This window comes from Mustela lutreola, chromosome 1, assembly GCF_030435805.1.
Source record: "Mustela lutreola isolate mMusLut2 chromosome 1, mMusLut2.pri, whole genome shotgun sequence".
NCBI lineage: Eukaryota > Metazoa > Chordata > Mammalia > Carnivora > Mustelidae > Mustela > Mustela lutreola.
This window is the reverse complement of record NC_081290.1, coordinates 114186542-114201838: the sequence shown is the minus strand read 5'-3', so window position 1 is coordinate 114201838 and position 15297 is coordinate 114186542. Positions and strand designations below refer to the sequence as shown.

General features: G+C 32.3%; 1 protein-coding gene across 2 annotated transcripts in view; it reads left to right on the top strand.

The window, feature by feature from the left end:
* GRID2 (glutamate ionotropic receptor delta type subunit 2) overlaps window positions 1–15297 on the top strand; it is a 1533206-nt gene that overhangs the window by 1163068 nt on the left and 354841 nt on the right. For both annotated transcript variants that reach the window (XM_059172726.1, XM_059172716.1), the window contains exon 10: window positions 2699–2896. In XM_059172726.1, coding sequence (XP_059028709.1) covers window positions 2699–2896 — 198 coding nt within the window. The remainder of the gene's footprint in view (window positions 1–2698; window positions 2897–15297) is intronic.

The window sequence follows — 15297 nt, the reverse complement described above, 5'->3', positions numbered from 1 at the left end:
TAAAAATTAAAAAACAATATTTCATATCAAAGCATATATTGGGATAATATTTTGCCAGATAGATCTTTTAGTTTTGCAATACATTTAATTAGTATTCTTAATTGTTTTAGTATCATCCTGAAGAGTTGTATTCAGCTTTCTGTTTATTAAATTGCTGTTTAACTTTAAAGATTTATTAGATTTTGAAGACCACGAATAAATAGAGAATGTATATGGTCCAAAACTACTGGTAAAGGAATCAATCAAATAAGATCTCTTTTGAATCATCTTTACTTTGGTTTGTCAATAAGTAAATGTTTAAAATGTAGACTAATTCTAACTCTAAAATTACAGAATTTTATTCTTATTGGCATGCTTCTGAATATGATCTTCGTTTTGGAGTTTATTTAATTCATTCTGATTCTAATGACCTCATGGCCTACTTCAGAGTATTTGTACATTGCATTGCATAGTCGTTGGCTAGGTCTGTGTTTTGTCTGTATAACTGAATGTTTGGTAACAAATTCTGACAATTATCTGAAAGATTACTATATATTTTAAAATACATAAATATTTAGAATCATTAAGATGTTCTATATTTTACACATAATATTAAAGGATTGATTAAATTTTTACTTTTCTCTCATTTGACATCATTTGGATTAAACAAATCAGTATTACTTGAAATTTTTATCCATTCCCAAAACCTCTCTTCTACTGATCTATTAGTGTTCATTAGCATCAAATAGTGTTGTAATGGAAAAACAATCAGGAGCTTGACAACAAAAAAAATCTGAAATTTCTTTTTTTCTTATGTTCTAGAATCCTAGAAAGTTACGGTCTGGTATGGCATTTCACATCTCAAGGGAATATACTTCTTCTTATTTTTCCACTCTGTGTGCTTTAAAACAGTTACCAGAGCCCCAGAAATTATGGGCTCATTCCAGTTGGAAAAAAAGAGGAAAGATGAAAGAACAATTGCACAAAACACCTGCTTACATTCCATTGGTCAGAATTAGTCACATGGTCTCACCTTGCCTAAAAGGAGACTATAGATTGTCTTTTTTCTCAGGTGCTAATATAAAAAGATAGATAGATAGATATAGATATACATATGCATATACGTATATATAATTAGTGCAGAAGAGAACAACTACCTGGGAACAAATAGCAGTCACCTCCTTTATCTATTTACTTACTGATTTATTTTACTCTGAGGTAAGATATAAACAGTAGACCAAGACCACATTTTTAAAAAAAGAAAGTGTCACTAGTTTAGAAAACCAAAATTTAAAAAATATTACAAATACCACAAAATCAACATAATTGTAGATAAGCCTCAAACTTAGAACTGATTTTCTGGGTGTCCAAAGTGAAAAGGGATACCAAGATAATTAGTTATCTTATTTTAATTATTTAGAAGTAGGCACAAAATGAAACCCTATTGGCTCTGAAAAATTCAAAAATTCATCTCATGGTATTTTTAGGGGAAAACTGAATGTTATGGTGGGCAATATTTTTATAATAGATGAAATGATTTTATAAGACACTTACTTTGGATCTTTGACTAAAAGCCAAATTAAAGTGTTATTTTACACTCAATGAAGATTCATCTGTAAGTCTCTAAAGAAAAATGATCCAAGGATAAAAATGATCCAAGGATAAAATCATATATACATATATACATATACATATATATGTATATACAGATTTTAACCTGCCTGGAGGGCTATATGTCTATCTAGCCCATATGTATGCATATAATTATGTGTGTATATATGTATATGTATACATATGGGCTAGATAGACATATAGCCCTCCAGGCAGGTTAAAATCTGCCTGTATATATATGGTTATCTGTAAATATTACTGTTTTATATGTATATATATATATGGTTATCTATAAATATTACTGCTCTGAGGGGTCTCAGAACAAATTTAAGAAATTTAGGAGTAGATTATCTAATTTCCTATAGTCTGCCAGCATGTTTCAAACCAATTGAGCTTCCTTAATACCAGGAAAAAGTGAAAGGAGCCTATTTGTTAATTGTAAGAGGACAAAAACTCAAAATGGTAAAAGATGTAGAAACAGAAACCAATTTGCTAAATTTAATAAATTACACAGTTTGCCAAAAACTTAAGTGGATTTTTATAGCAGTGATAGACGCTGTTTTTTCAATGAAATGTGTGGTTATATCTACATTTCAAAATTATTTATCAAATAATTCCAAGTAAATGTTATGTTATAAATTTTCATTAAACTATATGTTCTTAGAATTTTTTGGTTTTTTTCAGAGAGTTTATGTAGAGTTTATCTGTTAAAATATTATTTTACATATTTTTGACATATATAGATAACAAATGCTTCAAGATACAAAAAAATTATGGTTTCTTAAATTTAATTTTATTATTGCTGAATTGTAGATTGGTCCTATAGTGACAAGAATAATGAATTCATGGCCCCTGAAGTTTTATAGTCACTTTCATCTAATTTTTGTTATAGTAGTAATTAAGTGAGAAATGAAAAGAAATTAAGTGATTAAACATTATTCAATACTATGACACATTAATAACATATAAGTTATATTTTTAAGTTAATTCTTTCAAAGTTCAAAAGCAATTTTTAGGTTGTGTATAAGCAAAACTCTTTGAAGAATTAATTTTTGGTTTCAGGGAGCACTGTAGATTGACATCAAGGATTTCTCTTATTTCCATGTAGGAAGAACCTTTTGTAATGGTCTCTGAAAATGTCTTGGGTAAGCCGAAGAAATACCAAGGCTTCTCCATTGATGTTTTGGATGCCTTATCTAACTACCTGGGTTTTAACTATGAAATTTATGTTGCACCGGATCACAAGTATGGAAGCCCACAAGAAGATGGGACATGGAATGGCTTGGTAGGAGAACTAGTCTTTAAGGTAAGCATTTACTTATCTATCTACCTATCTAACCATCACCAATGACTGAACTGTAACTTCTATAAGCTTATTTCATATAAAATAAGTGCAAAGCAGAGGTTTAAGTGGTAATGTTGAGTGCAAAAGTTGCAGCCAGTACTATTTTATGAACTCTGTGTAGAGAAACTGATGAGAAAAATAAAGCTACATTTTAAAATATTTTATATAATAGAAAAGTATCTATAAAAGGCTTTACTTTTGCCAAATTTATACTCGAAATATTTTGTCAGTATATGATACACACCGAAGTCACAATGTAATTCATATCATTGTTTTCTTTTAAAAATGCAGTGTTATTTGCAAAAAAACCCCCAAAAACAAAAACAAAAAATCAAAAAAACCCAAAACCAATTAGGGGCTACTCACTTAGTTTCAGGATCTAAGTAAGGTAGATCTATCCTTACTACTATATTTCTCCTTGTTCTTTGATTTTTCAGAGTGCTTAAACTTCTTTATTTGTTTATCTCTATTTCTGTCAGATTTTGAATTTTTTCATTTTTTTGAATCTGCTATTAGGTGCTCACACACTTATAATTATGTTTTTGATGAATTTTTGAATAGTTCGGTTTAGGTTTATAATTCACTATTTGATTTATGTATGTCCCATTTTTCTCTCTGTTATTTCTTCTTTTGTTTCTCTTTTGGTTAATTGAATATTTTTCATATTTGACTTTATTTTCTCTTTTGACTTTTTACTGTATTTCTTTGTACTTCTCTTTGTGTGGTTAGTATAGAGATTACAATATGTGTTTTTATCATATTCTATCTAGTGTAATATCATACCACTACACATTTTTGAAAAGGTATAAATTTGTAACAATATAATTTCATTTATACCACCCTATCCTTTATGCTATTGTTGTCATAATAATTATTTCAGAACTCCAGAGTAAAATGTAATAGTTTTTTAACTTAAACTTTTAGTTCTCTTTTATAAATATAGAGAGAAAAAACGTTTCTGGTATTTAACCATTTATCCACTGTTTCTAAGGTTTTTCAGTTAATTCTACATTTCTGTTCACTCACCTGACATCATTTACTTCAGAAGAACTTCCTTTGGAATGTCTTGAAGTGTAGTCCTATAAGTGTATTTCACCCTTTTTTTTTTTTTTTAACTTTAAAATGTCTGTATTGCCCCGTTTTGAATTATATTTTTAGTATGCATAAAACTCTGAGTTAACAGTTTTTCTCAATGTTAAACATTTTTTTTTCATTTTCTTTTTTTTATTTTATTTTTTTTTTTTATTTTTTATTTTTTATAAACATATATTTTTTATAAACATATATTTTTATCCCCAGGTCTGTGAATCACCAGGTTTACACACTTCACAGCACTCACCAAATCACATACCCTCCCCAATGTCCATTTTAAAGGTGTCTTTCCGTAGTCTTTTTGCCATATATTTCTTCTGATGAGAAGTCAGATATCATTTGTACTTTTGTTCCTTTTTTTAGTGTGGGCTGGCTTTTTTACATTTTTTTTTCATTTTTGATGTTTTGATGTGTAACTATGATCTGCCTACATGTGGTTTCCCTTGTATTTATACTCCTAGGGATTCACTGAGTTTCCGAAATAAGTTTCATATAATCTAGTAAATGTTGGCAATTTTTCTATAGTTATTTTTTCTATGCTTTTCCCTTCCTCCTCTCTCTTTAAAGCTTGGAGAATATTCATGTTAAACCTCCTAATATTGTCTCTAAGTTACTGAGGTGTTATTTAATTTCTTGAAATATTTTTACTCTCTGACTTTTACTTTAAATTATTTGTCTTGATCTGCTTTCAAACTTACTGATTCTTTCTTCTGCAGTCTCCAATTTTCTGCTAAGTTCATGTGGTAAACTTTTTTTATTTTAGGTAGCTTATTTTCCAGTCCTAGAATGTCAGTTTTTTAAAAAGTGATTTCCATTTCTCTTCTGAGATTCCATATCTTTTTATGATCATCTTTTCTTGTAAATCCTTCACCATACTGATAACAGGTGTTTCAGAGTCCTTATCTGCTACAGTTTCAACATCTTTGCCATCTCCAGATAGACTTATGTTCACTACTTTTTCTATTAACTGTAGATCACATTTTTCTAATTCTTCTCATTTTCTATTTTGTCACATTTGATTGAATACTGACCATTGTGGTTGATACATTATGAACACTTGAGATTATGTCTCTGAGATTGCATACTCTGAAGAGGACTGATTTTTGTTTTAGTAGCTAGTTATTATAGGTTTCCCCTGAACTTGTGGATCTTCGGTTTTACATGTTGTTAAGCCAGGTCTTTTTCATTTTCTTTAGTTTTGGGGGAAAATCAATTGGTTTTAGCAATCCTTATGTTCTTAAGCATAGCCTTCTGGAGTTTCTATGAAAAGCCTGTGGTTTTCATCAAACCCTTGTGACTTAGAGAGACTCAAAATTTTATCTCTATCTTCCCTGTCATAAGCAGTAATTATAATCTTTGTTCAGCTCTTTCAGTCTTCTGGTTGTTGCTTTCTGCTGATTTTTTAAAAAGTTATCCTCATGCATGTGCAGTTTAGGAGTCAACCAAGGACTTGAGGGAAGCTTATTCACAAATTTTTGGCTCATTCTTCCATGACTCCCTCCTGTCTGTGATTTGCTTTTAATTTCTGGCCACCCTGACTGCCTCGGGCTCCCATCTCCTGACACTTAAATCTTATAAGACACTGACTTTATGTTTGAGCTCCAGTACCTCTTGTCATCTAAACTGAGGTGGGTCTTCAATAAATAAACCGTGTAAAAGTGGATCTAAAAAAAAAAAAAAAAAAAAAAAAAAAAAAAGTGGATCTCACCTAATGCAATTACCATTTTCAAGAGTCAGATACCCTTCAGTTTCTTCCTTCCTTTGGTTTTATCTCCAGTCTTTTTAATTTATGTTTTTAAATTTGATACAGAATTTATAATTGTTATTCTTTATTGGGTTAATTCAGTAAAAACTACCTTATCATTGCCAGAACCGGAATTATTTCTGAAATACTTAAACATATTCAGACAGCTAAAAGGTCTGAATAAGTTGTTTTCAAGACATGGGGAAGAGGAAAAAATAAAATGTTTTGACGGTAATTATAAGAAAAATAATAATGCGATTTTTATATCCTTTAAAATCTTCCTGAGTTTGTTTTATTTATTAAATCAATTACACATGGAATCTTATTTGAAAAACATTAATATAAATATTTTCAGTAGGAAAGAGAGAATGATCAATTCTCATTTCTCTTATTAAAACTATGATAATTTATCTTATATTCCTCTTTTAAAAACCCACAAACCTTTTGTATTCTGCCTTTCTATCTCTGAGAGGTCCTACCTGATCTGAACCCAGATAAGCAACAATGTTAAAACAAAGGATAAAGAAATGCACAGGCATTATTAAAAAGCAATATAAAGATTGCTTTATAGAGAATGGATAAAATTCTTAATGAGCTCTTTTGCTAACAAACTTCATTTGTTATGCAAGTTGATGATAAAAAAGCATGAGAATTAGTCTAATATTGTTGCTGTTTTTAGACTTGTGGGCTTATTCCAGTTAGTTACATTCTTAAGACTTGCTTTCTCATCTTTGAAGTGAGGAATATAAGGATGTTGATGTAAAGATTACTTAAAAGTATAACTTTAAACACTTTAAGAATTTATTATATAACAACCACACATAAGCAATAGTATGCTAGTATTCATTAACATTTAATTTAATTGTTTTCATTTTCATGTAAGGGCATGTCGTGACTGTATGATAACTTAAAATTCGGTGCAGTCCTTTTAGAAAGCAAAAAATTGGGCTTAAAGAAAGCAACTGCCATATGATTTTTAGCCAGAAAAGTTGTAACTCTGTTTATTGCAACTAGATTTTTATTTTATTCACAGAGATATTTGGCCATTCTGACCAAGCTCTGAGAAATATTTAGATATTTCTAAGATGGAGAAGAATAAGCCTACTAAAAGTTTGTTGGAGAAGGCAAAGATAGGAAAAAAATTGAGAAAATGTGGTGTTATGAAAGCCAAGGGAAGACATTTTAAGGAGGAAAGAACAGTCAGCATTATAGAATGACTGTCAAGATGTTGAGGGTTCATAACAGTTTGCTTAACTTTATTATGTTACTAATAGAAATGTAAGCTCTAATTTTCAAAAATTAAAAATATGAATTTAATTATACAAATGATAATCAGTAAAATATCATAAAGTGATTTAGATTATCCAACAAGATTCATCATATTGAAATTTTCTTCAGGGTTATTTACCCCTGTAAAGCAAAATAACACTGATGAAATTACATAATAATGTTATAACAGAGCTCCACAAAAATGAGTATATTACTGTTATAAATTTTCTGCTAGTGTAGACATTTTTCATGAATCTAAGTATATTTCAAATAACAGTAAACACAGTTGATTCTTAAAGAACATAGGTTGAACTGCATGGGTTCACTTAATTGTCTATCTTCCTAAGAGAAAACCAAAATTAAAAGAATGTTTCTTGGAGTCTGTCATGATGACTATGGACAGGCTATCGCATTAAAAAAAAGAGTCAAAGAAGAAACATGGAAAGTTTCTGAGGTATTTGATTTTTCCAGAGGTGGCACTCATGTTTCAGAGTTGGGTTGATCTCATGTTAAAGGGACTTTCCATTAAAACCAGAAGTCAGGTGTTCAGTACATAACATAACTTTTAGAGAGGAACGTACAATCAGAGAGAGCACATAATCCCATAAATATATATTTGAAGTATATTTTAAAAACAAAAATGTTCCTTACATTGATGGCTGGTATCAAAAAGTGAAGATATAACAAACATTGGTGAGGATGTGGAAAAAAAGAAACACTTGTATGCTGTTGGTGGGAATGTAGATTGGAGCAGCTGCTGTGGAAAACAGTATGGCAGTTCTTCGAAGAATAAAAATAGAAATATCATATGATTGATAATTCTATCACTGGGTACTTACCTAAAGAAAATGAAAACATTGAGTCAGCTGGGTGGTTCAGTCAGTCAAACATCTGCCTTCAGCTCAGGTCATGATCTCAGAATCCTGGAATGGAGCCCTGTGTCAGGCTCCCTGCTCAGCAGGAAGTCTGCTTTTCCCTGTTCCTCTGTCCCTCCCCTTACTCATGCACTTTCTCTCTCTCTCTCTCAAATAAATAAATTAAATATTTTTTGAAGAGAAACTGAAAACATTAATTTAGAAGGATATATGCACCCCTATATTTATTGCAGCAATATTTACAATAGCCAAGACATGGAAACAACCTAAGCGTCCATCAGTAGACGTATGGATAAAGAAGATGTTGTATATATACACAATCGGATATTTTTCAGCCTTAAAGAAAAATGAGATATTACCATTTCTGATAACATGGATGGGCCTAGAGGATATTATGCTAAGTGAAATAAGTCAGAGAAAGACAAATACCAGGTGATTTCATTTATATGTAGAAACTAAAAAACAAAACAAATGAAGAAACAACAACAACAACAACAAAAACTAAGAATTTGGCAAAGTCTTCTCTATTTCTCATCCACCTTACTAGTTTTATAACTTTCTATAATTAATATGCTCTTAAAATATATGAGAACTCAGGCCTGGCCAAAAGATGTTTCAGAGTAAAATAGAAAATTGAGAGATATGTTCTGATGAGAAAAGGAGGAATTGTTAAGGTGAGTTAATGTGACTGATAAATTATTTTCTTCTGGCTTAAAAGTGAAGAACAAAATTACAAAAACTGGAGATAAAATAATATATGAAATAATAAATATATAAAGTTTAGGATAGAAATACAAAAAAATTAGGAAAACAGCTGGGTGTTCTATCATTTAGGTTCATACCTTACCTGTACTGTACTAGAAGACTTTTTAAGGGGCAAACTGATAGAAGTAGCATGGCAGGAAATAAATTTCCATATTCTCAATTTCTGTAAGTAATCTTTCCTAAAAATCATCTACCTGAAAACATGACCTTGGTGCTTCTTATTTCCCTTATCCTTTATATAATCACCCCTCTCCTACTTTATAAAATAAGGACATATCTTTCATGCATACAAAATCTTTTTATGACATGTGGCTCTAGGTATAAATATTCTCTTATGCACCAAACTAAGACACAATAGAAACTCTGGTGACCCTACATCCCTTTATAAGCCAGATGCTTTTATCTAAAAAAAAAAAAAAAAAAAATTAAAAGCAATAGTAAGAGAGCGTAAAACTTAAGTAGTCAAATGCTAGATCATTAAAAAGAATTTTTTTTTTTAATGAAGAGTTCACAGTGATTTTCCATGTATAACAAGGAAGAATTTCAAGGAATTGAATGGCATTGATAAAAACAAAACAAAACAAAATACTCCTTCCATTTTCTTTTATTCATTCATTTGGACAAGGTTTCTATAAAATGAAAATATATAGCATAATGCTCACCCGAACCATAATTAATATTGACTCATGAGATATTCAAATTAATTTTTAAAAAAAGCTCTATCAATGTCATAAAGTTTCACTTTTATGCCCCATGAATCAATATATTGCATACAGATATGATGACTCAACTCAGAAGAAATGTTTTACACCTGAAATTTAGGTCATAGGTTATTTGAGATTTTAAATTTAATTTGCACACATATTTTTGTTGCAAAAAATATAGTTTGGTTATCCAGAAAAAACTTTTAGGTATGCATTTATTTATATTTGGATAAAACTTTTGTGAAGGTAGAATGGAATATAGAGTTCAAAAATTCTTAAAAATAATGTAAATGTTTCTCCTATTAGAGAAAAGTGATGTTTTAAATTGCTATGATAGTTGAAAACATTTGTAGGAAGCACTTGACAATTTTATTTTAAATTTTTAATATTTATAACAGAACACACTTAAGTCAGTGTCTTGTTAGGAAAACAAAAACCACTCCTGAAATTGCAAAGAGAAGAGATTGAATACAGGGATTGATCAAAAAGACATTAGAAGGAATGGGAAAACAAAACAGAAGAATAATCAAGGTATCAGGAGTCACTCATGGTCCAGTTGACTGTATCTCCCAATGAAGATACACAGGGCTTAACCGGGGTCAGCACGAAGATGGTGCCTCTGCCTCAGATGCCAGAGTCAGGGATCATCTCCTGCCACTGCTGCTACAGCCACTGAAATAACCATTTAAAACAGAAGGCTCTGCTCTTTCTTCTTTTTGACATCCTCAGCGGCTTCACTCTGGTGGAAATTAAGAAGAGTCCAGATGGCAGAGGAGCCTGGAAAAAGTAGTGTACAGATTTCCATCCCTGTAAGGCTCACAGTACATAGCAGAGTAAAAACGGAAGGGGTGGGGTTGAGAGAAACAGAGATATGACCAATTCTGTCTAGAAACTGCACACTTTGCAGTTGTCTAAACAAATGTAAATGTAATATGTCAATTATAAACATGGAGAGGTATTTAGTTTGAAAATTCCTTTGGAGGTTATATGAAGAAAAAAGTTTGATATTTCTTCACCCTAACTAATATCAAGTATTAGATTATATGGGAGGAGTTTCACCCCCAAGGAAAATAGATAGAACAATGGAATAAAGCCAGAACTCAGGAAACAGAACAGAAGGAATAGCAAGTAGAGTAAATTATAGATCTGTAAAATTGGGATGAAATATTTATACTTAGAATGCAACTAATTACAGTAAGTTGCAAAGTTAAAATAGCCCTATTTAGAATCTTGTTTCCCATTTCTAAATTTCTGGACCAATACTGGGATTTTTTTTGTCCCTTTTCCACCTTTCATAGTTTCACAAGCATAAAGAAATTTTCAGAGGTAGATATAATATTGAAATTAATAATAAGAGTAGACACTATTTAGTGATTACAGTGCAAATAATGTCATTTCCTGAGGAAGAAAGTGCCCCCAAGACTGAACAGAAGAAATAATCTGCACTGCGCTATAGAGGTTTCCTCATTTTAAATGGTTGATGTGAAGTTTTGCAGTTCTTTAGTCTTAAAAGGTAAATATATTTCTATCACAGTTATTTTAATTCATCAATGCATTCAAAACATATATTTATGTGGGTTGCTTTATAAATATTTTTAAACATATACCAATTAAAAGTATTAATGCCTTAGTCAAGGTACAATGGAGGAATGCAAGTGTGAATAAGATAAAAGCATCTATAATAAACATGTTTCACTGGTGGTCTCTATATTCTATGTAGTAAGTTAGGCACTAGAGACATAAAGATACATAGAACATGGTTCTTGCCCTTACGGCCCTCTTAGCCTAATGGGAAACAGAGACATTAAACATAACTACAATGCAGTGCAGTTAAGCTCAACGTTAGAGGCATGCACGCAATGCTATGGAAGCCATGACAATAAAGTAGAGGTAAACTTTCTAAAGGAAGAGTTGTGTATACTCATGACAGGATAATAAGTTGTATCATCCAGGTGAAAAAGCATGGGATATCTACTGACAGACAAAGGAGCATAAGCAAAGACAGAAAGGTGAGAAATAGCACAGAGAGCAAGCCAAGATTAAGGAGGCCTTTGTAGCACTCAAAACAAGGATAAGATGAGTTGGATGTTTGTGGAATATTCACAGATAGAGAGGATTCTGAACCTCACCAAAATGGCCCAAAAAGAGACCTATATTTAGGAGCCCCTAAGCCTATGAGTGGTAGCTGACAGCATGAAAATGCATGAGATTGCAAAGAAGAAATCATACAGTAAGATTACTAAACTGATTTTAGGATGAAACCCTGAAAAAGACCACCACTTAAGAACTGAAGGAAAAAGAAGAGTTAATGAAGAAAATAATAATAATAATAATAATTCTGAGAAGCATGACCAAACCACAGGAGAAGGTCAGTTAGGCTAAGCGAGCTTAAAAAGAAATAATAAGCTATGACTAGCAATGTCAAAAATTTCTAAGCCTTAAGGACTGTCAAATGTCTACTATCTTGGCTCTTTGGAAGTCATTGATGGCCTAAGCTGTATCTCTTTTAGTAGCAGGAGTGGAGGAAGAAGCCAGATTGCCAAAGAAGATGGAAAAATTTGGAAGTGAAAAAGTGGAAGCAACATATGTATATAACACTCTTCTAGAATGTTTGGGTGGGGATAAAAAGAAAGAGATAATAGTTCAAAAGTCACTGGTTTAGGTGGGGGTTTTGCTGGTTTGTTTTTGGAGTAAAAGAAACCTGAATATAATTATAAACTGAGATAGAAAAATAAAGAATGAGAATTTAATATAAGAAAAGGAAGTTAATATGTGAAAGATCCCACAGAAAATAGAATAAAAGCTTAGACTGAGAATTGCTTTTAATGGAATAAAGATGTTTCTTTGATACTGAAAAACACATTTTAAGAATGTGTCTGGTAGTACTTAAATTTACAGACAAGAGGTTGGGAGCTTGAGAAAGATCATATCTCATCACTTCAAATGTCTTGATAACAATAGGAGATGAAGTCTGTTGACAGTAATGGGGACAGGTATTATGAAATTGTCTACAAGAAAGTGGGAAGCTTTGAAATAGGGAAGTGATTGTGACTGCTAAATCAAAATAGATAAAAGGATGGATCAATGTTGCTGAGGATTGAGCACATTTTTATGTAAGACTAACACTTTTCATTGCTGCTAAGACTAGCAATGATGTGTGTCTAAACAATAGTGTGACTTCCTTTAGCCGGGATTAAATGCCCAAGTGTAAGAGCAATGTGGCTAAACAAGCATGACTTTCTTTAATGCAGAGAAGATTAAAACATCCATATCAAGGTTGAGAGATGGTGGATAAATTTGGCAAGGAGTGAGATGAAAGGAAAGCAAAATATTCAAGGAAGCATGGTCATGACTAGGGAGATAGACCGGGATGAAATTTTGGAAAAATTAATCAGAATGTCAAGATGAGGTTGAAAACCAGATAAAGTATAACTGAAAATATAAAAGAGTTAGTAGAATGGATATAGGTAACCAGAGAATGAAATCTAGTAGTTCTAGGGATAAAATGCAGAGCTGGCCTTGTAGATAATGGCAGAATATTAGAGGAGACAAAAGGAATTGCAGTTTAAAATGGCCAAAATGGGGCAAGAGGAAGGACAAAGGGATAGAGCACTGGGACTTTTAGAGCGGTGAAACTGTTTTATTTAATACTGTAGTCGTAGATCCATGACATCATTTGCCAAAACCCATAGAAAGAGTGCACCTCAGTGTAAACTACAGACCTCAACTAATAATGCATTGGTATTGGATAAATCAGTTGTAACAAATGTAACACACTAAAGCAAGATGCTGATAACAGAACAAAACAAAACAAAACAAACAAACAAACAATAAAACCAAAAAACTGTGCTTAGGGAGAAGTATACCAGAGAAAGGGAGTGGTATATTAGAACTTTATGCTCAATTTTCCAGTAGACCTAAAACTTCTTTAAAGAGTAAAGTCTATTTTTAAGAAATGGCCCAAAATGATTGATGCACAGGACATCTACACAGATACTGAAATCTGTTAGGAAGTTGGTAGGTTTAGAGGTAAAGGGGAATAATGAGACAGGTCTCAAGGTTTAAGAGATGATGCTGAGTGAAATCAGTCAAGCAGAGAGAGTCAATTATATGGTTTCACTTATTTGTGGAGCATAACAAATAGCATGGAAGACATGGGGAGTTAGAGAGGAGAAGGGAGTTAGGGGAAATTGGAAGGGGAAGTGAACCATGAAAGACTATGGACTCTAAAAAACAATCTGAAGGGTCTCAAGGTTTTCAATGCATGAGAAGAAAATATTGTGAAGTCTCTCTGGTGGAGGTGATAAGAAAAGTCTCCTTTAGAAAGCATGCATATGCAATTGACAAAACAAAACAAACTGGAAGTATGGCATGCATAGAGTCTCACCAATAAGAACAGAAATCAGGTTTTTTGAATATCTGATAAAACAGACAAACTTCATGGCCTCTAGTAAATCATGAAAGTGACAAGTAATTTCACTTTCTGGAAATTCTCACTCAAAATAAGGCTAAATTTTTGCCCACACCATCCTCAGGTTCTTGCTATTTTTCTATGCCTCCGTTGTTCATCTCCATTCCCATTTTCTGTGATCTTGGATCACATGGATAATAGGTCATTGTTATGGAAGTTCATGGCATCTGGCCAGCTGGTTCACTTCAATACCATAGGAGATAATGTCATCAGTGGAGCCTTCACAGATTCTCTAACGTCCTTAATTCATTAGATATTGATTCTTTATTTTGATCTCCATTGTTGCAATTACAAACATTGTCCATACTTTTCAAATTTTCATTCCTAGTTCAACTCTCCATTCTTGACACATCTTTAAATTTTCAGTATTAAAAGCTCATGGTTTGCTGCAAAGATTGAGAATCTACTGTTAGTCCCTACATTCCTTACTTTCCAGCCTCCAAATCCTTTCACTTACCCTCTGATCCTTAGTGGAAACACATGACCTTTGGGTTGAAACAGACATTAGTTGTGGGTTCTGGCATCACATAGTTAGCCATGTGAGCCTTCGAGAGTTTTTAATCTCTTTGAATTTCAGTGTCCATATCTGTGGAATTCAGTTGTTGTGAAGATTAACTGAGAAAATGAATTAAGAATGTGTCCCAGGAAAGGCAAATGGGCCTCATGTTATCTGCTGATTTAGCTTGTAAGATCTTTCTAAGGTACTATGTTAAAAAAAACAATAATAATGAGTTCAACATATATTTTGAAAGTAGGCTGGCAAGATTTGCTAATAGATTAGATGAGGAGAGCAAAGAGGACCAGGATTTGCTGGTAGATTAAATGAAAAAGAGCAAAGAGAAAGAGCAAAGCCAAAGATACCTTCTCACTCAATCAAGGCTTTATGTCTTATTTTCTTCAGGCCCCTGCAGCAGAAAAAGACTCTTTTGTTCCCATGTTTCCCAATTTCTCACACCATTCACTACCTCACTTCCAGCCATCGTCCTTTCTCCCTTGGATTGTAGCCATAGAGTTCCCAAAATTTGGCCATTTCCCATTCTGGACTGTCTTCAATATGTTTTCATTTATTGGGGGGGAGTGGTTTGCTTGTTTGTTTTTATCAGTGTCTCTCCTAAGATTTTTTTTTCTTTTTTAGTATATTTTTAACATAGCAGCCAGAGTGATCCAGTCACTCTTCTGCTGAGAGCGATTTGATAACCTTCCCATCCTACTCAGTATAAAAACCATCCTTAAAATTATCTGTATCTTCTACTTTCCTCACCCCTCCATATGAACTCATTTATCTCTCTCTCCCTTATCATGTTGAAAGCCACAGACTTTCTTGCTCCTCCTCACACTTGCTGAAGTAGGCCTTTTGTATCTCGGTCCCATCTTCCTACAGTGCTCTTCCCTAGACATCTCTCTTTCTCCACCTCATTTTTTCCAATCTCTGCTGACAAGTT